The 24844-nt window shown below is 40.2% G+C and overlaps 1 protein-coding gene across 4 annotated transcripts in view; it reads right to left on the bottom strand.

Annotated features, from left to right (window-relative positions):
* Nucleotides 1-1775: 1775 nt before the first annotated feature.
* Nucleotides 1776-24844, bottom strand: part of PRRC1 (proline rich coiled-coil 1) — a 67143-nt gene continuing 44074 nt past the window's right edge. For all 4 annotated transcript variants that reach the window (XM_030193582.1, XM_030193580.1, XM_030193583.1 and 1 more), the window contains 2 exons: nt 20063-20165; nt 1776-3363 (listed from right to left, as the gene is read on the bottom strand). In XM_030193582.1, coding sequence (XP_030049442.1) covers nt 3154-3363; nt 20063-20165 — 313 coding nt within the window. In that variant the 3' untranslated portion in view covers nt 1776-3153. The remainder of the gene's footprint in view (nt 3364-20062; nt 20166-24844) is intronic.

The raw sequence follows: 24844 nt of genomic DNA, 5'->3' as shown, positions 1-24844 counted from the left end.
TCTTAGCATTGTGCTCAACTACCATAACAAACTTTTTTTTTTCCAAAAGAAATGTTAGAAAAAATTTTTTTTTAATGAAACTTATCTTTTGAAGTTAACAAGCTTAGTAACCAGGGCAGCCGTTCATGGGTCCTGACACAGACCATATTTCACTGCGGCTGTTTCAAGGAACCCACACCGATAAGCTGAGACTGTTCGATGTGATATTTTTTGAATCAGCATGGAAGAGACTGCTTGAGAGATATATCACACCAGTCTCAAGCTTGTTATCATGAAAAGGCTGCCCTGGTTAATGAGCCGTTAACTTCAAAAAAATAAGTTTCATTTAAAAAAATATTTGAAAATGTTTTTTCTAACAAAAATTTTTGGTATGGTAGTTGAGCACATGGGTATGTTACAGTGCTAAGTTAAAGTACCTTTATAAAGACAAGCAATTGACCTGTTTTGGTCTGTTTTAAATTATGAGCACATTTGGTAACATTTTCTGTTTAATTTAAAAAGTGAGGTACATGTGGTTCACTGTCTGATAACTCTGAAGCAGGAAAGATCTTGGGGGATGCAGGATCCCCTCCAGAATGGGGTTGCTTTTCTGCTTGCCTTCAGTTGCTACCACTGAGTTTTGTAAAGCGGAAGAGACCCACTTGTTGAGCAGTGGCATCTCCTATTTCTATAAAAGGTGGATTACTGAGGAATCCTTATCCTTCAACGGGGGTACCTTCCCCTTCCTCCAACAATTCTTCCCCTGAATCCTGATCTACTTCTGGCTCTGACTGCCCAGCTTCAAGTTTCAAATTTAATAAAAGTTTGATATACTGCCTAATGTCTCCAGCCCAGCAAACCTACTAGGAACCCAAGATGAAAGCTGAAACTCCTGGTAAGGGGTCTTTCCTCTCCATGCCCTGGTGATCTGATTCTGTAATGAAAGGTAAATTTGCATCATCCAAATAAACGCAAAAACCACAAAACAAAGAAAACTCTGCCAAAGCTGCACCTGCTTTCTCCTCTCCATGGTAAGGATGGGTGGCACCTGCTGATTCTACATGGGCCAAATCAAAAAGGAGCACAGATAGCCAAATGGACAATACAAGACGCCACCTTTGATAGTCCATCCAGGAAAAACAAATGTTATTGTTCACAATCTCGCAACAAACCAAAGACACAACATGGCCTTGTTTTGGCAATATGCCTGTGTCAGGGATCCAGAAACTAGTTTCAACGCGGAATAAATCTGCATACAGTGCATCAATGTTGGAAATGATGCAAAGTAAAAAAAAAAAAAAATTACTCTTTATTAACATGCTACTTGCTCAAAGTGCACCAATATGTTCTCTACAAGTGTTGGCATTAAAGGCACCTTCTTGTGTCCTCCAACTGACCAACTCCACTCCCTTTTTGATTAGTATATTGCTTGCAGGGGTTTTCTTCTTGGGGGGGGGGGGGGGGGGGGGTCACCCTATGCAGACCCAGACCATGCACCTGTCATGTAGCATGTGTCCAAAATGGCAGTGGGCTCAGCTGGCATCTCCTTGGCTAGCTGCATCTGGATTTGGGAGGCTAAAACCAAATTCATCCCATTCCAGTCCTATGCTGTGCCTTGAAAACCTTATTTCCTGTTGCAGTAGGGTCAGTAAGAGCTTGGTGCAGAAAGGGAAGACAGGCGATGGTATCTGGAAAAGCTAAAAAAAAAAAAAAACTGGTAAGGTAGGTAGGACAACAGATGCAAATAGAAGAAAAAATATCCAATATGGTAAAATGCAGGGACAATATTTTTTTTTAAGATATTTTACTGATATGAGGAAGTGTAAAAGTGGCATTGAGAGACTCAGAAGTGAAGGGAAGAAATATATAGAAGCTGATAAAAACAAGGTGGAACTGCTTAAATATTTCTACCTCTGCAGCTTACATATCTTCAGCCTTGATCTGTCATTAAGTAAAGCTGGCAAGCTAATCTTCTTGCACCGCTGTGCTGGCTACCCAGCAAGTCTTTCCCTATCTAGGGGAGGAGGAGGATGGCAGAATTGACCCCAATGGATCCTGATGGAGGGCTGTTGGCCCTGAGAGGGGGTACACTGTACTCACACTTCTCCAAAAGGAGGGGCAACTCTAAGGGGGAGCGGCCCTGCCAGACTGCGGCCTTAACAGTTTCTGCTGCACCAGCTACTACTGTCCTCCACTTACTGGAGGCAGAGAAATACTGACTACCTAGTGCTATTGCACCTTTGGATATACCCAGAGGCTGGTTGTAGGTCTTTTTGTGAAGCAAAGCAAATTCTTAAAAAGCATTCATTTCCTAAAAAGAACAGTACAGTGTATCTCCCTTACTGCAGGGCAAGTGTTTCAGATGTATTCACAGCACGGCAAGAATTCATGACAGTTGGCTATTAACCCCCCCCCCCCCCCCCCCCCCACCCAACTGACCCTTTTCCTTCAAAAGTGCAGAGTTCCACTCTGTGCCTGACAGACCATTCCCATAGCAAGCAAATAGTTTCAGCAAAAACATAGCCATGTAAACTCATTAGTCTAGAGCAGAGGTACACAAGTTCAGTCTTCGAGGGTTGCAAACAGACCAGAATTTCAAGATATCCCTAATGAATATGCATGAAAGATTTACATACAATGAAGGTAGCATGCATGCACATTTGTCTTATGCATATTCTTTAGGTATATCCTGAAAGTCTTTCCTGTTTGCAGGCCTAAAGACTGAAGCTGTGCACTCAGTTTAAAATGTTTCTTGCACATCACCCCACTTCACCCCTAGAAAAACTGCAAAGATGCCAACAACAGATCTGTGCAATGCATATTGTTCCTCAGTATAAAAGTTTCAAAAAAATGCATTATAGTTGTAGTTTATATATAACGAAAGGTCTCAGCCAAGGAATATTATGCACATATGATAATGCCACATGGTCTTACAGTTCTCAGTTTGTCAACAAATTGATTTGCATAAATATTTCAAATGTGGACAAACAGTCCATTTAAAAAAGTGTGCCCATCCATGGCTGTATTGACGACTAATTTTTCACAACAAAATTACATTTTACAGGTAAATTATAAATTGCTGAATTATTCCAATAGAAGTTATAAAATGAGCTGCAGATATGGTCAGTTCCGACCGAAAGGCAATAGTCTTGCTTAGAGCATGGGCGTGTCATTTCACATGGCTCTGGTTGGTAGCCGTTGTTTGTACATGCCAGCCAGAGCTTTGGCTGTACTATAGATCATCTGACGGCGGGACATGCCGGTGAAAGCTACATGCCAGTCAGTCCTGCTCACATGTGGCAGATTTCTCTCCAACACCTCTCCTACTGTCACCAAGAGACCAGACCAGCGCAGGTTGTAATCATGAGGGGTAAGGCTGTGAGCCTAGAGAATAAAAGGGAAAGTTATTTATATAAGCAAGAATGTGAGAGATTTATACACAAATCTGAAAACGCCAGACAGCAATGCAATCAAAACACAGTATCCACAAAGTAAATATGCCCAACAGGGCAATCCAGCTTTCAGGTTGTTGGGCCAATTATATACAACGGACAATCTGTACTACCAATGGATAATGATCCAGCATTGTTTCAAAATCATGCATGTTAAGACAGACTTACTCCTGTAGTACTGTACAATATGATTTACACAAAAATCTTGGTTGCAATGATGCTAAAGCATATGCAGATAGTAAGGCCTAGAATGCATTCTACTATTTACGCGTAAGAGTAAGTCCTAGGGATTTGCATTAGTTTGAAATTACATTGGTAATAAATAAAAATGACATTCCTTAGCGGAATGCAGGGCTTAGTACAGGAGGTAATGGTGTTGGGTCTGCTGAGGTACAGCAATCATAACATGATCAAATCTGAGCTAATAGCTGGAGGGAATTCACTAAGGAAATTGACTGTAGCAGCATCTAATTTTTGAAAGGATGGCTGATAAAAAGAAAATGATTAAAAAGAAGCTAAAAGGATCGGCCGCACAGTTAGGACTTTAAATCAGGCATGGACCTTGTTTAAAAATGCCATCTTGGAAGCCCAGATCGGATGTATTCCACGTATTAATAAAGGTGGAAAAGAGCAAACAGAAAGTGTGGTTAAAAGGTGATGTGAAAGAGGCTATTAGAGCCAAAGAAACATCTTTAAAAAATGGAAAAAGGGAGGAAAAAACAAGATGGCGTCCGGAAGGGAACGCTAGCCAGACGGCTCGTTACCCGTTTCCCCTCAAATCCCTTGTAATCTTTTTACCTTGCGATGCCGAAACGGAGGGGCAGGCAGCGGGTGACTCCCTCCACAGCTGCCGTGGTCTCGGGACCGATGGACCGTTTTGCGCAGCCTGTGGGTGTAACGGGGCAGGATTCCTCGCTGCAGGAGGGAGCAATGGGAGGTTTCTTGCTCCCTCAGCTTGAGGCCGATATCACCTTTAGCCCCGAACAGCGGAGTCCTCCGATGATGCCGGCAAGGGGTCTGCAGCAGGGGCAGGAAGCACTCAGTGTCTCTGACCTGGAAGTGCATTCAGCAGAGGGAACTGTAACAGACCAAGAACTACCGGCTGTGGAAGTCGGAGGAAAAAGACTCAGTGAATTGCTGGCTGGGAATCAGGAGCAGACAATGAAGAGAGATTTGACTGAGCTTACTACATCCAGTAAGTCATTTTTGCCTTCTAAACCTGGGAATATAACTCTTGACTCAATTTGGGAAGCCTTGGTGGGACTTGAGAACTCTTTTACACAGAAGATATCTCAGGTGCTACAAGTAACTCAATTGCCTTTGGAAAAAATTGACGCTTTAGAAACTAGAATGAGCAACACTGAAAAATCTTTAATTTCATGTAATGAAGCATTAAAAACTTCTCAACAAATACAATCAAATCTGATAAAAGAGAATATTATTTTACATCAAAAGACTGAAAATTTGGAAAATCAACTAAGAGCTAAAACTCTTAGATTGATTAACTTTCCAAAAACTACACTAATGGCTCCACTAATAATGTTTAAAAAATATTTATCAGAAATACTAAAGATTCCTGAACAAGCATATCCTCCAATTTCAAAAATTTATTATTTGCCTCCATATAAAACTGAGAAACAAAAAGGTGTAGTGGACCAACAAGAACAAAGACCTGATGCTTCATTTGACATGTTGAACTTAACGCAAGAACTTCAAAAAGAAGAAATGACAACGATTCCAGCAACATTGATTGTCTCCTTTGTGTTAGAACCCGACCGTGATTGGGTTCTTAAACAATTTTTCCGTCATAGAGAGGAACTCTTTATGAATAACAAAATTAGAATATTCCCGGATATTGCCAGAGTAACACAAAGGAGACGTCAAGCATTTTTGAAGCTCCGCCCAAGGGTCCTACAGTTAGGAGGATTATTCTGGTTAAACTTTCCATGTAAATGCGTGATTAAAGTTAGCTCAGTCACATATATTTTCTATGATGCATGTCAATTGAACAATTTTCTTGATTCTAAGCTTGCGGTTAATTCTAGTCAGCAATTACAGGCTCTGTCTACATCTACTCCGTAAAAAAGGATTATAACAGGCATATTATGTTCTCTTCCCTTTCTTTCTTGATCTTATGTATTAATGAGGAAAACTTTTCTTGGAATCGTACCTTGTTTTTTCTCCCATATTGTGGACTTGAAATGGATGAGACAATGTAAATACCTTATAATTTGATTTTCCTATGAAAATGATGTATATTTTCTTCCATTTTTTCATTTACAAGAGTTCTTGTAATAATTTGTTAAAACTTATAAATAAAATAATAAAAAAAAAAAATGGAAAAAGGATCAAAATAAAGAAAACAAACATAAGAATTGGCAAGTTAGATGCAAAGCACTGACAAAGAAGGCTAAAAGAGAATACGAGGAAAAACTAGCCACAGAAACAAACACATTTAGAACTTTTTCAGGTACATCAGACATAGAAAGCCTGTGACGGATGACATTTCTACCCTGCATTAGTTGAACACAGAGAAGTAGGCTTTAAGTAAACTTCTAAACAACATTTATTTATTGGGATTATAACTGACTGAGTTTCTGATATACTTGGGTAATGAGTTTGAGTTTGGTACTTTGGTAAGCAAAATTAGCATTATGGATAGTTTTGTAGGTTAAGTTTTTACAACTTGGGAAATGTAATACAAGATATTATCTAGATGAGGTGGCATTTTGTGGTGATTAACTTAATGAGATCTATCATATAAGAGGGTAAGATACCATAAAGACTCTGATGAACAAGAGCACAGAACTTAAATGAAATTCTTTCACTGACAGGCAACCAATGTAGATCCTTAAGAGGAGATACTTTAACCTAACACGATCTATATATAAGGCGGGCAGCCGTGTTTTGTGCAGTTTGTATTTTTCTTAGGAGACACCACTTAATACCTACATAAATTGAACTTCAACAGTCAAATTTGGTTAAGACTAATGACTGAACTCAAGTGTGAAAGAATGTGGAAACTTAAAAGATTACGACCAATGAATTAAAAACATTCGAGACTACTTTGGAAACTTGGCAATTGAAAGAAAGAAACTGATCAATTAATATCCCCAAGATTTTCATTGTTGAATCCAAATAAAAATTTGAGATGGTTATTTTGCGATAAGGGCTAGTTACTACCATAAATATCAGTATTAAGTTTCAATTTAAAATTAAGAGCCCAGGATTCCATTAAGTCGATACCTACTCTGATTTTGTTTGCAATCTCATATAATATTTTGATGAATGGGATATATGAATGCTGAAAACCTGTTTGATTCTAGCAAATGGCCTAAAGGGATCATCATAATATTAAACTAAATAGGTGACAGAGGAGAACCCTGTGGCACTTCACTACAAGAAACCCATGACAACGAGATAGTACCCAGTTGCTTAACTTGGTAAGATTTGGATTTTAAAAATCCAGAGAATCATTTCAAGACATTCCCAAAGATTCCATAATAATCAAATTATGTTTAAAAGGATGTCATGATCTACTGTGTCAAATGCACTAGACATGTCAAATTGGAGAACTAAAATTTTGTTGCCTAATCTTAATTCTCATCTAATATTTGCTACTAATGTAGTAAGAACGGTTTCAGTACTATACAAGGGCCGGAAACCCAATTGAATTGAATGAAGCTGAAGATATTCTATTAACTGATGAGTGATTAGCCCCTCCAAAACTCTGACTAACAGAGGTATTGATGGCACTGGTCTGTAGCTGGAAATAATACTAATTTGACTATTTTCCAGGATTGGCGTTAAGAATATGCTACCATTGCAAGTAGGGAATATACCCTGAGATAACATTAAAGTTAAGACTTGAATGTAGGTGATCAATTAAAACCGTACGGGCTGGTTTCAAGAGATAATTAGGACAGGAGTCAAGGAAGCATTGTGATTTGGTATATTTGCAAAGGAAATTATTGACTTGGTCTGATGTGACAGGTTGAAAAGTCGACCACATTCTATTCATAGATGAGCAAAAGGGTGATTGATTTTGTAAATTAAGGAATTGGTCTAATGAGATGGAAGGGATTTTCAATTTTTGTTTTATTTTAGTTATTTTCTGTTCAAAATAATAGGCCAATTGGTCCGCCGAAGGGACAGATTCATTTATGGAGGTTACCTGGTGAGTATTCAGAAATTAATTAAAGCATATAGTTTTCTAGGGTTAATTGTTGTTTCACCTATGAATTTAGAGTAATAAGTAATTTTAGCTTTGGAAATCATATGTTTGTATTCTCTTAGGAGCTGTTTCCCCATTTATCTAATTATCATTAGTTTTAGACCAAATTCTTTCATATATTCTGCATGTTTGTTTCATTTCTAAGAGATCTATATTGTACCAGGGAGATAACCTCGGATTAGGTCTGGATTTGGTTTTGATCAGTGCTATCTTGTCTAGAACTATGCTATAGGCGTTATTCCATTTTTTAATAAAGCCAATGGATGGAGGAGAGGAAAATAGTTGACTAAATTGCTAATTTGCCCAAACATTTTTAGGATCAATTTTACCTCTGGTTTGAAAGATGTGAGAATATTTTCTTGTTTTAAGATTAAATGTAGCTTCCATCCAATTTAATATAAATGTGAGGCAGCTATGATCTGACCAAGGAATCAGCAACCATTATGGATTAAACACAGAAAAATTAAATGAGTCTCCAAATTTGGTTGCTAATATATCCAATTGATGACCTTTGACGAGACAAGATTGGCATTGAAGACAAATCAAGGAATTGCTTGGTATGATGATTATCAGGATTTTCAAGGTGAAGACTGACATCTCCAATCAACAAATTGCCATCATTATTGATACCTGCTTAATTGTATGTTATACCCTCCTACTACAGAGTCAGCCTTCTGACAATCTTTAAGATTTCACAGCTCATCCCACAAGACTGGCCCCATAGTTGCAGTAGAGTAGTAATGTGTTTCTCTTTCCAGTATTGTGTCCATCATTTCAGTCTGGCTTCTTGGTGTCTCCATTTAAGACTGTCTGTATATTTCTGTTTTTAATTTGTGGTCCTTTATTTTGTATTAAATGAAGGTCTAGCAATGTTCAGGAAGTGTAATTCTGCCAGTGTACAGTTCAGCTTGTTTTGTTTTCCAACAGGACGTGTATCCATGTTCTAGCACCTACTTCTGAAATACGGTACTGACAACAGAAAATCTATAAAGAAAGCTAAAGTCTCTAATTCTTCACCCCCTTCTTCCTGCCCTACAATTATTGTCTAGCTCATGTCCTAGTTACGTGACAAACCAGACAGTACCAACTCACCTCTGTTTTCCATAAGGCACCAAGTATTTATAAGTGAGACTTGGTGACTTATGGAAAACAGAGGTGAGTTGGTACTGTCTGGTTTATCCTTATTTATAAGGACAGTGTGGTGCACTTAGGTTGAATTTCATTCCTTAATGAGCTCTAACATAGCATTTTTGAGAGGGGAAGTGCCAAGTACAAAAATACCTAGCTTCAAAATAAGAGCAGAAAGTTCTCTTTTTCATGGTTCTGGGGGTTGGGTCATTGTGTGACTGCAAAATGTTAACATTTGGTAAAGGAGAAAAGGAAGGGGGGAAAAAGGAGGGCAGTGTATAAAAACAGGACCTTTAAGGTTGCCTGTATGTAGCTGTTTTCAGGAAGACAACTCACTCAACTGAATACTATATGTGACAAGAGAACAACCAGCTGAAGATTTGTTTACTGTAACTGCTGTCAAAAAGCTAGCTTTTCTCAGACACTGATGAACCTGATGTTAGATATAAAACTAGAAGCAGTGTCATCAACTACAACATTCTCTCCCCAACCCAGGCCAATCCACTGTATATTGCTTATCCCCAGAAGAAGTAATGAGTTCCAAGTATATATGGCTAACAACTGTTAATGGAATTGTCCTCCAAGAACTTGCCTAAATATTTTATGGTGAAATCCGTTTATTGAAATAAATACAAGGCACGAACATGACAGAATTTTACATGTTCTACCCAACAAGAACCAATCCCCTCCCCTTTCTCTACTTCCACACACCCCATAAAGCCAAGTATCATGGAGGACATGACTTCAACAATTTAACAGAAAACTTCGAGCCCTGGGAGGCATTGACTGCCAAAGAGGGTCCATTGTTTCCAGAAATGTGCGGCCTGCCTGGGTATCCCAATCACAAATCCCACTGCGATCCAACCTCATTTGCACCAGAAACTGCACACACCACCTCTGCATTCTGGAGCCAAAGAATGGCATGATAAAAAAAAAAAAAAAGGTTTTAAATCCTGGTAGAGCTGGCAATAAAGCAAGATATTTACCAAAAAGCAGTAAGGGGTCACACCTTACTGTGCAGTGCCATATGTCCGCCACCGACCTCAGAATGCTCTTCCAAAAGGCCTCTATCCTCGGAAAATGCCAGAATATGTGGCCCAACGTAGCCAATTGTGCCCCACATTTAGGGCACTTATCCTGGGAACCAATACCTGCCAAATAGGCCCTATGCGGGGAAATATACAATCAAGGATAAATTTGTACATGATTTCTTGATGTACCATATTATAATAATGCTTAGGCAAACAGTGCAAAATCTTTTATCTGACTTTCAGTTACAGTTTTTGCAAGATCTGTCGAACAATTCCTTGCCAACGATTTATAGTCAGCATCTGGAGTATTATCTTTTTAAAAAAAACAATGGTAGAAGCTTAACGGCACTTGGCAGCTGCAACCCCAACGTAAGGCCGCTGATAGTGTTTCTTGAACATCGGTGAGGTCCTGCCATTGTAGAGATGTGATGTAGTGGCTAGGCAAATTGATGTGCATCTGGCAAACCGTGACCCCTTTGCAGTTCCTCAAATGATTTCACACTTCCCTTCTCTGTGGTTACATGTAATATGTAGCAGATGCCTCTCAGCCCAGGCATGGAACACAGAGTTACCCTGATCAGGAAGAAAGTCCGGGTTATTGCATATGGATAAGTACGGGGACACCCTTTGAGGAAAAATGAAAGCAACAGCATACCCACTGCCACACTGCTCTTGCAGATTTCAGGAATCCAAAGTCCGCCAAAGTACCCCTAGGCAACTTATTGGAGGTGTGCAGCACGTGACTAAAGTGGATCCCCTGAATAAAGCTAGTTTCAAGTGATGGGGCAGAGAGTGACTCTGTACCTCAAAACCAGTCATTGATGTGTCTCATCCCGTTGGCCACTGTAAGATAGCGGATATTAAGCAGACCCATCCCACAATATGCCTCTAGCGTCTGAACCGTGGTCAGCGGGAGACGAGGGTGTTTTCCCCAACCACAAATATTTTTGCATTTGGGGGCTTGTATCATGTTGAACAGGTGTATCCGGCCCCTAATTGACAAGGGAGAGGTCCTCCAAAGGTACAATTTCAATTCTGTACCGTCTAACAACGGTTTAACATTCAATGAATACAGTTTTTTTCAAATCAGCAGGTAACCAAATTCCTAAATAAGGCAGTGCTCTTTCTTACCAGACAAATGGAAAATCTCCTGTCCATTTAGCACAGAATGAGGCCAATACTGGCAAAGCTCTAGATTTGAACAAGTTTAGTGTAAATCCCAAGAAACTCCCGAAGCATTCCACCAGACTTTAAAAAGTATGGCAATGCCTCTCTTGGAGAAGTCAGAAACAAAAAAACTCCATCTGCATATGCCATAACTTTGTGACCCTCAAGCCTGAGCCCAGGAATTGTGTCCAATAGAATCAATACTCAAAGGAAGGGCTCCAGGGAGAAGACAAATAATAGGAGCGAGGGAGGACATCCCTGCCGTGTGCCTCTACCAATTTCAAAAGTCTGAGTGCAACCTCCACTGATCAAAATCTGTGCTTGCAGGAAAGAGCACAAGGTTTGCACTGCCTGTAACAACCACCCTGTTATTCCCACCTCACACAATACTACAAAGATGTTGCTATTGTACCTGGTCAAATGCCTTGGCTGCATCCAGACCAAGCACCACAGCAGGGATGTCATTTGCCTGACAGTAGGACATGGCCAAGAGCACTTTCCTTATGTTAAGAACTGACTGTTTGGCCTTAACAAAACCAACCTGTTCTGATCCAACCAGTGTCAGAAGATATTCCGCCAGCTGAGCTGCCACATGAACATTAAGATACTGGCCGATATAAATATGCTACATCATAGGGCTTACCTGGTTTAGGAATTAGTGTTGTAAGTGCTACACTGGAGTATAGCAGTAATGCACCTTTATTCACTACCTCTTGATAGTATTCAATTAACAGCCTTATAAGTTGACCCTGAAGTGTCTTATAAAATGTCCCACTAAAGCCATCTATCCCTGGAGCAGAATGCTGGCGTAACAACCTGATAACTTTCTGTAATTCCTGAGTCCGAAGAGGCGCATTTAAAACACCAAGTGTATCCTCTGTGGCCTAATGCAGGGAGGAGTGGCCTAATGGTTAGTGCAGCAGGCTTTGATCCTGGCAACCTAGGTTCAATTCCCACTGCAGCTCCTTGTGACCTTGGGCAAGTCACTTAACCTTCCATTGCCCCAGATACAAAATCTTAGTGAGCCCTCTAGGGACAGAGAAAGTATCTGCATATAATGTGTACAGCGCTCCGTACATTTAGTAGAGCTATAGAAATGATAGAAGTAATAGTAGTAGTAATTTGGGTACAATAGCCTCTCAAGAAATCTTCAATGGCATTAATAGGTACATCTGGTCTCTGTGACATAGTAACATAGTAGATGACGGCAGAAAAAGACCTGCACGGTCCATCCAGTCTGCCCAACAAGATAACTCATATTTGCTGCTTTTTGTGTATACCCTACTTTGATTTGTACCTATGCTCTTCAGGGCACAGACCGTACAAGTCTGCCCCGCACTATCCCCGCCTCCCAACCACCAGCCCCGCCTCCCACCCACCGGCTCTGGCACAGGCACAGACCGTATAAGTCTGCCCAGCACTATCCTCACCTGCCCAGCCCTGCATCCCAACCCCGGCTCTGGCACAGACCGTACAAGTCTGTCCTGCCTCCCAACCCCAGCTCTGGCACAGACCGTACAAGTCTGTCCAGTACTATCCCCGCCTCCCAACCACCAGTCCCGCTTCCCACCACCGGCTCTGGCACAGACCGTATAAGTCTGCCCAGCCCTATCCCCGCCTCCCAACCTCCAGCCCCGCCTCCCGATCTTGACTAAGCTCCTGAGGATCCATTCCTTCGGCACAGGATTCCTTTATGCTTATCCCACGCATGTTTGAATTCCGTTACCGTTTTCACTTCCACCACCTCCCGCAGGAGGGCATTCCAAGCATCCACTACTCTCTCCGTGAAAAAATACTTCCTGACATTTTTCTTGAGTCTGCCCCCCTTCAATCTCATTTCATGTCCTCTCGTTCTACCACCTTCCCATGTGTATATAGGTCTTGAAAATATTCAAGAAAGCAGTTTTCTATCTGATTTGGGCACGTTCATGTCCCCCATCACTCAGTCCCAGAGTATGGTTGTAACAATTTCAATAAGGCAGTATAGAATTTTGAATTATAGGGGGTTGCCACATAAACATTTAATAAAAAAAAAAGTTCTTTCCCCTGTAACCATAATTTTAGTAATATATCTCTGCCTTCTGTTTCCTTTTTCAGTTCCTCAACTTTACACACAAGGGATTTATGAAAGAGCGCTGCCACCCCTCCATACCTGATTATACCTGATTAGGCATAATAGACTTCCCCTACCCATTGTCTCTTTAATTTTAAGTGCTCTGCATCTGTAAGATGATTTTCTCGAAGATGACACCTCTATGTTGCGTCTTTTCAACACTGTCAAGTTTTGCACGCTTCACGGGGGAGGATACGCCCCCCCCCCAACATTCCAAAATGACTACCGCATGGGGTTTCCAGTTCCAACAACAATAAACGGAGCCAACAACAGATAAGTTGTACATGTCCCAGGTGCCCAGCTCCACCCAGGACACTTTCTAAAAAACTCAGTCATGTCCCCATACATCAGTAACTTGTGTGTGGAAATTAAGGCCCTACTCACCAACCAAAATCCCCACCTTCCCCCTCACCCATAGCTAAACCAAAAGTGCCACTTTATAAAACCCCAACATATGCACTAGACAAACTACTAGTTCACTAGAGCATGTACCAGTGCTAAAAGGCTCCCGCCACTTTTATAACCGTACATCTCATATAATTGAAATCTGCACGTATCATTTACTCCAAGTACTCTAACAATCAAAGTATACTTTACATTTCCACCATTCCCAACAGAATCATCCATTAGATGTAGACAGTTCTCCTAGCACGTTCAGCTTTGTTAGAAAAGCTTGAGCCTTGGCCACGTCATCAAATTGTAACCATCCTTCTGAATTTTGAGAAAGGCTGGATAGATAAGCATAAATTTCATGTTTATCCGTCAGCATGGAACAAACAGGACCAAAGCGCCACCACTTCTCCTGTAACTCCAGTAAAAAATGTTGATCATATGTAAATCTGTCACGATTTATCCGATATTGTCTCCAGACTTCTAGTCGTTGGGGATAACTCTGAAATTAAGTGATAATCACTCTTGGTCGCATTCTGTTGTCTTGTTGCTTTCCTATCCGGTGTGCCCGGTCTAGTCGAATGGTGCCCATTTCTTTGGTCAAAGGAAATTTATTCTTTAGCCATTGTTCCAGAACTTGCACAATTTTATGATCCACTAAGGACTCAGGAAAGCCTATGAACCTCAAAAGTTTGCTCTCCCCGAGCGATTTTCAAGCTCTTCTATGCAGTCATAATGCATTGCAACTTGAGCCTTCAAGGCAACAACATCCATTTTCAGCGCTTCCACGCCATCTTCCCCAGTAGAAATCCTGCCGTCAAGCTCAGCTGTTCGAGCTCCTATTCCTTGAAATGCCGCCTCTAGGTTTGTAATTTGTGCTGACAGCTAATCCATTCTTGGGTCAAGAGCCGCTGTAATCGCTTTAGTGATGTCTGCTAAGGCTGTCTCAGAGAACTGAGTCACTGCAGTCCCTGCAGCCACCTCCATCTTGTCTTCTATAGTTTTACTGCGCTGCCTCTCTTTTTTACTGGATTTTCCTGCCATTTCTCACAGACAGTTATGCATAAATTTGCCCATAAAATGCTTCTACCCAGGTAGGTGCTCAGCTCAATACAAACTCGAAAATTATGCTGCAGTTATTGGTCTTCATTTGGCGGGGACCAGAGCTCATGGCACCACGTGACTCCATGCCTAAATATTTTATAAACCCAGCTATGCTAAACACCTTGACCATATCCTCTGACAACAAATTCTACAGGAAAAGCACTTTCTCCAATCTGTTTTAAATCTGCTGCCAGTTTCTTCAATGAAGTGTTAGCCAGTGCTAAGTATTATTTGAAAGGGTAAACCATCATCCCCTATTTAGTTGTTTCACACCCCACATGTTAGTATAAACCTCCTTTACTACCCCTCTCAGTAGTCTTCTCCAAACTGAAGAGCCATAACATTTTTAGCCTCTCTTCTGCAGATCATTTCATATCCTCCTCATTTTTATAGCCACTTCAACTGTATCTGAGATGAGGAAACAAACTGTGCACAGCAGTTAGAGCAGCAGGCTGTAAACCAGAGAAGCCCAGGTTCAATCCTGGCTACTCTCCTTGTAATTTTGGAAAAGTCGATTCACCCTCTATTCCTTCAGGTACAAGCTTAGATTGTGAGCCCTTTAGAGCAGGGAAATACCTATTGCAGCTTAATATAATTCACCTTGAGCTACAAATAAATAAAAAATAAAAAAAAAAAAAAGGAGTGAGCTAAATCTAAATAAGTGTAAAGGCCAAGATTTCAGGCAGTAATACAAGGGCAACCCAAATACCATTTTTACGCACTAAGATCACTGCTGGAACACTAAACAATAGATTTTGTTCTAACTGGAAGAGTGTTAATCTGAGCTAGAGTTTCATGATGTTCTTGAAAGTCTCTTTACAACTGAAGATATTTAACACAGTACACAAAGACTTAAAAGAAGAATCTACAACACAGTGAAGAGGAAACTGATGGAAGATGAGAATGAAAATAATGTGGCTGTATGCACTTCTGAAGTAAAGTGAAGGAACAGCATCCTCTGCTGTCTTGTTAAAGAACAGTAACAGGAAAACAGCCATCACTTGTATAAAGTGGTTAGGATTTTAACTGGTTATTGGAAGCATCTTCTGAATGAACGTTGTGTGAACTGCCACCTGCAATCAAGTCTCTGCTCTGTGATGCAGGTCTTGAGACATTATGCTTTGAAGTAGGGAGAGAGACGCAGAAGCAGACAAGATACATGTCACTTTCTCCTGCTTTATCATTCAAATCTGCTACTGCCAAGTCTGATAAGTTACAGGTGGTTTACATAATAAAAAGGCTAGAAATGGAACTCAATTTTTTTTTTAAATAATAGGAAAGCGAACTCTCTCATACAGAAGAGCCAAGTAAATAAAGCAGACTGTCTATTCTCACACACAAAGAAACCAGACAGAGAGCAGGCTGTCCTCTCTCATACACAGAAACACCAAAACAGACATAGGAAGTAGGCAGTTCCCACCAATCCTCAGGCAAATCCCACAGACTGGTTTCCAAAGGCACCAGTAAAAAGAAGAGTCTCTGAAATGTTCTAAATTCCGAATGAAGTGGTACTGGAAACTTTCATGAGTGGATTCTAATCTAGCCTTACTAAATTAGGATCAGAAAATCTGGGTGACATCGCCAGAAAAAAAAAAGCTAGAGTCAAGATTGCCAAATAAGATGGATTATTCTCATAAAGGGCCTTATAACCAAGCACTAACACCTTAAATTCAATTCTTTAAATGAACCTGGAGACAGCGATACTGTAACAATAGGATTGCGGGATCAAATCTACAAGCTGTATTATTGTTGCATTCTGAAGCGTTTGTAAACGTTTTAGATTAGGTTTAGTAGTTTCTGCATAAACGATGTTATAATAGTTGATTCATAAAATCTACAAAGAATCACCACCCTGGAGATTTGCTCAGTAAAGGAGCTGGCAATCAATTCTGACTTCCAGGTATTTAAAAGAATCAACTACCTTTGTGGAACAGCCTACAAAACTGGGACCATAGAAGGGCAAACAGGGAAGCTTGGAATCCAATACACACACTCGTCTACTCAATATTAAGTACTAAAGGATGCTTTGAGAGTCAACCAGCCATTGCATCAAGGCAATGCTGCAAAACCATAAGATATGGGCCAGTAGTCAGGGTATATGCTACAAGAAGGATGTCATCTGCATAAAAATATGTAAAATTTCTAAAATCCTATATTACAGCACTTAAAGGGCTCAAGAAAATATTAAACAGTAGTGGAGACAACACTCAGCCTTAAGGTACCCCTCATACCAGGGCTGAAGAAGAGGAGAGGCAGTCAAGTCAGGAAGGATTCATACCATTTCCAGACTTAGCCCTTCAGTCTAATAAATGCCAATCTAGTCAAAAGATGATGATGATCAACCAAGTCGAAAGAAGCCATGACGTTGAGAGAGACTGCTAAGGTGACCAAACCATGGTCAAACATGCTATGCACGTCATTAAGAAATGAGGTTAAAATTGTCTCCATACTATGTCCTGGGTGAAAACCTAATTTTCTTTTGTTACTTGACAACATGTTGCACAATAAAAATCTGTATATGATGGTCTGATTCTGCCTCATAGGCAGGGTAGGAGCAAGTTATGATTATTTTATTTTTCTATATGACCACAATGTACACTATGATAAAAAAATAGATTAAGTATACACTGTATTGCTGTGTTAACACAGGTCACATACAATAGGTAAAGGAATCTCCTTCTCCAGAGAGCTTAGAACTGGGGAAACAAAGAAAAAGAACAGGTGTAAAGATGAGCCTGACGCAGTAAATGAATTGAGGACAATGAGCAAGGAGATGTTGAGAGGATTATGAAAACTAGTGGAATCTAAGAGGGAATGTCTTCAAATGACACAAAAGATGGAGTAAGGGGGCAGGGCAGATGCATTGCAAGAATACAAACATTTCCAGAGAGGGAGGCAGCAAGGGGAAAAGTGTGCAAGTGAATGAGCCAGAGACTAAAAGGGACGAGTGAAGTAAAGCCTGCCCTGAGCATAGGCAGTGTATCTCAAAAGCTGAAATAGGCAGATGTATCATAGGCCTGAGAGAGAAAAAAAAAAACAAGGAATTTAAAGCAGAAGTGGATGGGAACTTGGCAGAGATAGAAGGGTGATATTTAATAAAGCCCTGAGAACATGACTTAGGTGGACAGATTTGGTTGGTTAAGTTAAGCTTATTTTCAGCTGGAAATCCTAAAATTTAAACCAGCTACTAGGCTGTACAACTAATCTTCGCCAGCTAGCACTGATGCTGCCCCCCACAACCGCCTTCTCAGTTTTCTCTTAGAGAATTCATGTAGTGGGGCTTAAGGATATCCAGATCTCCCCCCTCACACCCAAATAATCAAATGTTGCAACTGAGGGTGCTTCAATCCTCCTTCCACCAACTAAGTCCTCTCACAGCCAGCCAGGGCCCCTTTAAAAATTGATTTCCATACGATATTAATGAAAGCTACTTAGCATGATAAATACGAGTGATGGCAGCTAGGAAAGGCAGAGAATAAATGTATGGTAAATTTGCTATACCGCTAAAGCTAACTCGGTCTCAGCAGTTTACATAAAATAGAAAAAGATTGGAAATAAAAAAGAACTACAATTTGAATAGGAAAGATACCACATCCTAACAAAAACCAACTCACTAATTAAGTACAGAATAGGAGGAAATAAGATCAGAGACGCAAAACAGAAAGCTAAAATCTATAACATACTACCATAGTGTCGAATTCTCAAAGAGGATCACAGTTTCAAAGGTTTGTATGAAAAGCCAAGCCTTTAGTGCAGGTTTAAAAGCCTTAAATGAAGTTTCAGCATGGATATGGAGATGGAGCAAGTTCCAAAATCAGGATGCAGCAAAAAGAAAGCACAATTTCTGGTGAACTCCAACTGAGCAAACTTAGGGCTTGGTAATACAAGTCGGTGATCATTAAAAGAATGGAGACAAGCCAGAGAATAAGAAATGGTGAGTATATTCAGATAAAGAGGAACTCTACCATGCAAGCTTAAAAATAAGAGTCAATAATTTGAAGATTATCTGTTGGTGTATAGGTAACCAGTGAAACTTCTGAAATAGCCGAGAGACATGGTCCCTACGTTGAGCATGGCACAGTAACCTAATGGAAATATTAGAGTTTGAAGCCTTTTTAGATCGGAGAAAGTGCAGCCCAGATATACAATATTATAACAGTCTAAACGAGAAGTCAATAGTGCAACAATGAGGGAGTGGAAAATATTAGTAGTGAAGTAACGGTGTCCTGAGCAAAGCTGCCAGAGAACGAAAACCCCCAACTTGCAAATGTTAGGGATTTGGGGGGTAAATGTCAGGTGGGAGTTAAGAATTACCCTCAGATAATGAAAGGACTCCACTGGTTGAATAGAAGATCCAAAGATGTTCAACGGAGCTGTGGGGACTCCTGTAAACCAGCAACCAATCGTTTTCTCTTTGTTAAGGACAAGCTTCTGATCGGCCAGCCAGCTTGAAATAAAACAAACAGTCATTTAATGGGCCTATGGTGGGACTAAGGATCAGTTGGGTAAAGAATGAAAATATCATCTGCACAGAAATGAAAAGACACACCAGTTGACTGAAAAAGAGTGGCAAGGGGACTCAGAAATAGATTAAAGAGAAAGGGAGCAAGAAGAGAACCCTGGTGAACACCACGATTTAAAAGACGACTAGGTGTGGTGGTGGTAGGAGTGAACTGTGAAGGATATATTTTCAAGAAAATAAGAAAACCAAGAGAGAACAGTGCCAGAAATCCCTAAAGTGGAGAGACAATGAATCAGAAGAGAGTGATCAACCAAGTCAAATGCTGCGAAGAGATCTAGGGTCTAGGGAGATGGCAAGAAGTTTCTAGTGTTACCATATTTGCTGTGACCAAAAAAAAAAAAAAAGGCACAAAATATAATTCAGCCACGCTCCGTCACACCCCAACTCCACACTAAACACCTGTACCGCAGTGTCACCTTGACCCCCCCCCCCCCCAAGAAAGCCAGATTCCCTCTCCAATCTTTTCCAGCCTCCCTGCACCCACTTTTTTTTTTTTTAGCGCTCCCTCCCTCCACCCACATTGTATCACCTCCCCTCCCTTATCGTCGTGCCTTGGTGGTCTAGCGGCATCAGGAGCGAGAGGTCTGCAGCCACACCAGGCAGGTAAGCTTTTCAACATTTGAAGGTGCTATAAGCTCTCTTCTGGCATTTTAAACTTAATTTCCCCATGATGCACATAAACACTGAAAAGCCATGACTGCATTATCCCCATAAGATGAATGGGGGTGGGGGAAGGCAAGTTCTAAAACAGTGGAATCCCTCTCCTTTTTGCAGTCTATTTTTGTAACTGTGTAAAACATTATCCTGGAAAATAAATTAGCCACACACAAAACAACCCAACACAGATTCCAAAACCCAAACCTGCACCATTTCTGTGAATCTGTCTTCCAATTTATCTGTTTTACACTGCCTGTGCATTTGTAGACAAGCTATAAAACTGACCTGTTGTACATACTCCATAGGCACTGGTGTAGCTTGTGTGAAAGCTTCCAGATGAACACCATGGGCCGGGTCATCAAGAATAATGCAGCCAATGTCAAACCACCTGTATAGGGCACATATAAGGAAAACAACCACAGGGAATTATTGCATTATATATTTTTCCATAATCACTGCACCTATCGCTAATCACACAAATTACCGTTCACACGTCTCTTAAAGAGGCAATTAAAAATGCTAAGGCAAAAGCTGCTAATAAAATGTTAGACCCTCTGTAAATTTAGAGCTGAATTCTTCACGTCAACGACTGTTTTTTAGGAACCTAAAATCTGCACTTAATTTTGTTAGCCATCCCAATAATGCCAAAATCTTATCAAATGCTGCCAGCTATTCATCTAAGTACTTCAACCTTAGCTGTCTAAATGGACAATCTGGAGAAATCAGAAAGTAGTTTTCACTAGCTGGGTAAAGACTACACCACCATCCCATAACGTTGCAGGACACCAAGTGGGAGACTTCAGCACTATCGGAGATTATTTTTAGGCCAGACTGCTGAAAAATCTACATCTCTCAGCAGTGAGAAAAGAGAAATGATCTAAGGCCTTGCCCTCCATTTTAAATTATCAGGCCTCTGGTGCATTTCTTTCTAGAAGACACAGTTTTAGACAGGGAACCATCACAGCACGTGCTCCTGACTGGCTCAGGGAGTAGAGTAATGTCTCTTTGTTAGATCCTAATTTGGTTTTGGTGTCAAACTCTGAAAAGTTGGGAACCATTTCTGTCTGAAGAGTCCAGCACAGAAAACAGTGGAGACAACAAAACCAGAACAACCAATGGTGCTAAAGGGGGATGGGACTTGATACACCACCTTTCTGTGGTTACAATCAAAGTGGTTTACATATTATATACAGTTACTTATTTTGTACCTGGGACAATGGAGAATTAAGTGCTCAGAGTCACAAGGAGATGCAGTGGGAATTGAACCCAATTCCCCAGGATCAAAGTCCACTGAACTAACCACTAGGCTATTCCTCCACAGAAAACAGTGAGATGACAAACAATAACCCAGGGTATGGCAAGAAAAAAAAATACAAATCACATAACATAATGTGAGATAAAATATTCAAACCTCATAATGCAACTAACCCAACAGCGGCATGTAGTTACATTACATAACATTACTTACAATTCAAAACCACCCTGGTGTTTAGAACCTTCTTATCTAATATAGCCCTGGAACTGGTTAGTGACCAACCCACTCATTTAAGTTTTGTTTACTTTACTAAATGATACAGAGATGGGTTTGGTTAATAAAGTCTGTATTTCAAGTTCATCTTGTCAGATCACTTGAAAAAAAGATTTTGAACACCAGTGATTTAGGTGCTTTGGGAAGAGCAAAATTAATGTAGAAAATTTTGCTACAAGGCACCAGAATATTTTTTTTTCTTAAATTTATGAGATTTCAAAGTTTACATTTAGGTATACGATGTGAATAAAGGCAATTCAAAATTAACACAGAAAACAAACTTTAAAACAGGAAATACAAAATCAGCTCTTAAGAATTTTTTTGGGAGACCAAGTAAAAGAAATAAACATACAGGAAATATAACCAGGGATACTTCAGCAGCTGGATAAGGAACTTATAAGATTAGCCAACAACATTTGGTGATTGATTTTTTTTTTTTAATAACAGCAAGATAAAGTCAACTGCTTAGGGTCAAAGCACAAAAAAAAAAAAAAAAACTTTTTCCACAAAACAAAGCATCTGAAAGAAAGTTTTAATAGGAATGTAGCCCCTAGAGCTAGAACTCAATTTTAACCCCAATAATTCCCTGCATCTAGATTGGGTCATTCTAGACATGTCAGGAAAAATTTGGACAGTAGACTGCAACAATAATTCAGATATATGCTTAAAGTTAAAAAAAACTATCAATCCTGTACAAAAGCAAAGGTGACCAAGATTGTTGCCTTGCTGTTATAAGCTCCACAGATGTTTCCAAGAATTCAAATTGGAGGAACAGTGGGTGGCCGAGAAGTAGTTCAGGAGGATTCTCCCAGTGATCACATCTGAAATGGACAGGCATGTACAAGGATTTCTTTAAAGTACTTTTTAACCATATCTATAGATGGAACAGAGAATCTCTTCATAAAGGCAGTTAATAAATCCCAATAAATAATAAAATTGAAGAAGGGCAAATTATTCTATATTGATTTTCTAGATATACTAGTTTTCTCTGTAATAAGTCTCTTTCCTTAATCTGAACAATTTTAAAGCTCTGGATCACTTGTATCATTTAATTCAAGAGTCTATTCAAACAGCATGTTGATTTTTGAATTTGAGCTTGTTCCAAACACAGAGAGGTATCGTTATCCAATCTCTTAGTAATCTGATTAGTATGTACCTGTAATAAATCACGTTTGTTGCAGCGCCTCCCACAAGGTTTCTAAAACGACTACTGTTGGCTTTTCTAACCATCACAAATCACCCAGGAGCTGTGGTGTTCCAGAGAGGTTCGCTGCCAGTGCCACATCACCACTCGAGGCTCCTCTTTCTTCTTGAACCCCTGGAGAAGATGCTGCCAGTGGTAAGCCCTCCAAAACCACAATCCCTCGACTCCCTTTCAGAGCGGGAGGAGCAGCCGAAATGCCCAGCAATCCGCTTCCGGGTTGTGGTAACATAGCAGGAAATGTCGGGATTAGCAAAGCCCCTTCCAAACTCTGTGATGTAGAGCACTTAGAATCGCCCATAGCCGAAGAAGCCTCTGCAGAGGGCTGCAGTCCACAAGATTCCGTAGTAGCCTTCTTCAATAGGGGAGGCTTTGCAGAGCCCAGAGAGTACATTTTCAGCTTAGCTTCTTTCTTCCCTATACTAATTAGGACTAAAGAGCCACGGAACGCAGCACAGAGGAAACCCTAGTGACACCATCTTGGTCACAGTATGTGTGTATCGGCACCAGAATGTTCTAAATCTACAAACTGCTTGAAACTTGATAAGACAGTAGGAGCGTAGGCCTCTAAACTGAGTAACGTTGTAAATCAAATTGTACCCCTTAGGTTTTTCCCTTGATATACTGCAGAATTAAGGAGTTTAAAACAAGAATGCAAGGAGTCACAAGAACTTGGATTTACTCTAACTTGCAGAGTGATAAATGGGAATAGCAAAAGTCAAGTCAGAAATTAAATCTGTTAAGTCAGAAGGGCTTTTTAGAAAGGACATGCAGAGGAGAAAATTTATTATTTATTCATAGTATTTATTATAAGCTATATCAGAGTGGTAAAAGGCAACTGTCTCAAGCTTCTCAGAAAAGTACAAAAACAAAATTGAGACACAATAGTAGGGAATAAGTAACACAACAAAATTCCACCAGTATTTAACAGTAAACATTGTGACACATTAGGAACATTCTCTACAAAAATCAGTCTAACATCCCTAACAAACTGCACAAAGTTCCAGTTAATATCGGTAACAAATGACACATATGTCTTTAAAAAAAAATCACGTTGTGAAACATCCAAGCTAGGAAGTGTTGCATTCCCAAACTATTTTACAACAGGCTCTGTAAACGTAAAAACCTCTTGTAAAACAGAAGCAGGGCTGCACGTCCCAGCCCCTACATGTGAAGAGGGAGCAGCTATTTCAGAAAGCTGGAAATGGTAGGGGGAAAAAAAGAAAAACCCACTAAAAACAAACATGCCCCCATTCCTCACCCAGACATGACAGCAACTTTCTAAAATTGTTGCTCCCCTACCTCAGCATGTGTCCCCCCCCCCCCTCCATCCAAGCCCCTCCACCTCTCCCAGTTACCATCGAACAGTGGAGGAGTGGCCTAGTGGTTAGGGTGGTGGACTTTGGTCCTGGGGAACTGAGGAACTGAGTTTGATTCCCACTTCAGGCACAGGCAGCTCCTTGTGACTCTGGGCAAGTCACTTAACCCTCCCATTGCCCCATGTAAGCCGCATTGAGCCTGCCATGAGTGGGAAAGCGCGGGGTACAAATGTAACAAAAATAAAATACCCTCCTCACATTCACCTAAGACAACACATCCCCCTATGAGCTCTCTCTCAGAGAGCTCGCCCACCCAGCTTAACACATTGTTTCCTCTCCACAAAGTGAGATTCAAAGTAGACATAACCTGTGTCTATGATTTTTAGATCAACTAGACAATCCAGTAATTCTGGAGATCAAGAATACTAAACTGTTGTATAATCAACTAGGATTAGCAAAGAATTGCAGCCTCTATCAAGCTCATGCTAAAGGGTATCAAGCATTCCAATCAAAGCGGTCCCAGGACCATGGTACAGTTGAAACTACTACTACAAAACCAAACAATTCAGAATTATTTTTATTTAATAGAAAATCAGATAGTTGGATATAGGCTAGGCAATGCTATGTGCTCTATAAACCTTTCATAAGAAAGATAAGGAGCTATAAGTCCATCTCTAAATCTAGTTAAAAAAATAAAATCCCTAAGTAAATGCTCTGTAGTTGCTATTTTCAGTTATCTTGGAAGAACCGAGGAATTCATATTCCTAGGAATCTTACGATGTCACACCTAGATAACGGTATCAAAGAGGAACGGTATGGATTTAGCAGGCATCCTTTAAGCCAAACTCTACCAAGATCTTACGACAAATAGGTTACTTTTAAGAAACAGAAACCAAGGTTCCGAGAATGGCACTGTAGAAAGTCAGATGATCAACTAAGTATGAAATCTCTCTCCAGAATATTAATTTATATTAACTTAAAGTTTGCAAATCTAAAGTAGTGGAAATCTGTGTTTAAGC

Source organism: Microcaecilia unicolor, chromosome 2 (assembly GCF_901765095.1).
Source record: "Microcaecilia unicolor chromosome 2, aMicUni1.1, whole genome shotgun sequence".
Classification (NCBI taxonomy): Eukaryota; Metazoa; Chordata; class Amphibia; order Gymnophiona; family Siphonopidae; genus Microcaecilia; species Microcaecilia unicolor.
The sequence above is the reverse complement of the archived record's forward strand: the minus strand, read 5'-3'. Positions and strand labels throughout refer to the sequence as shown.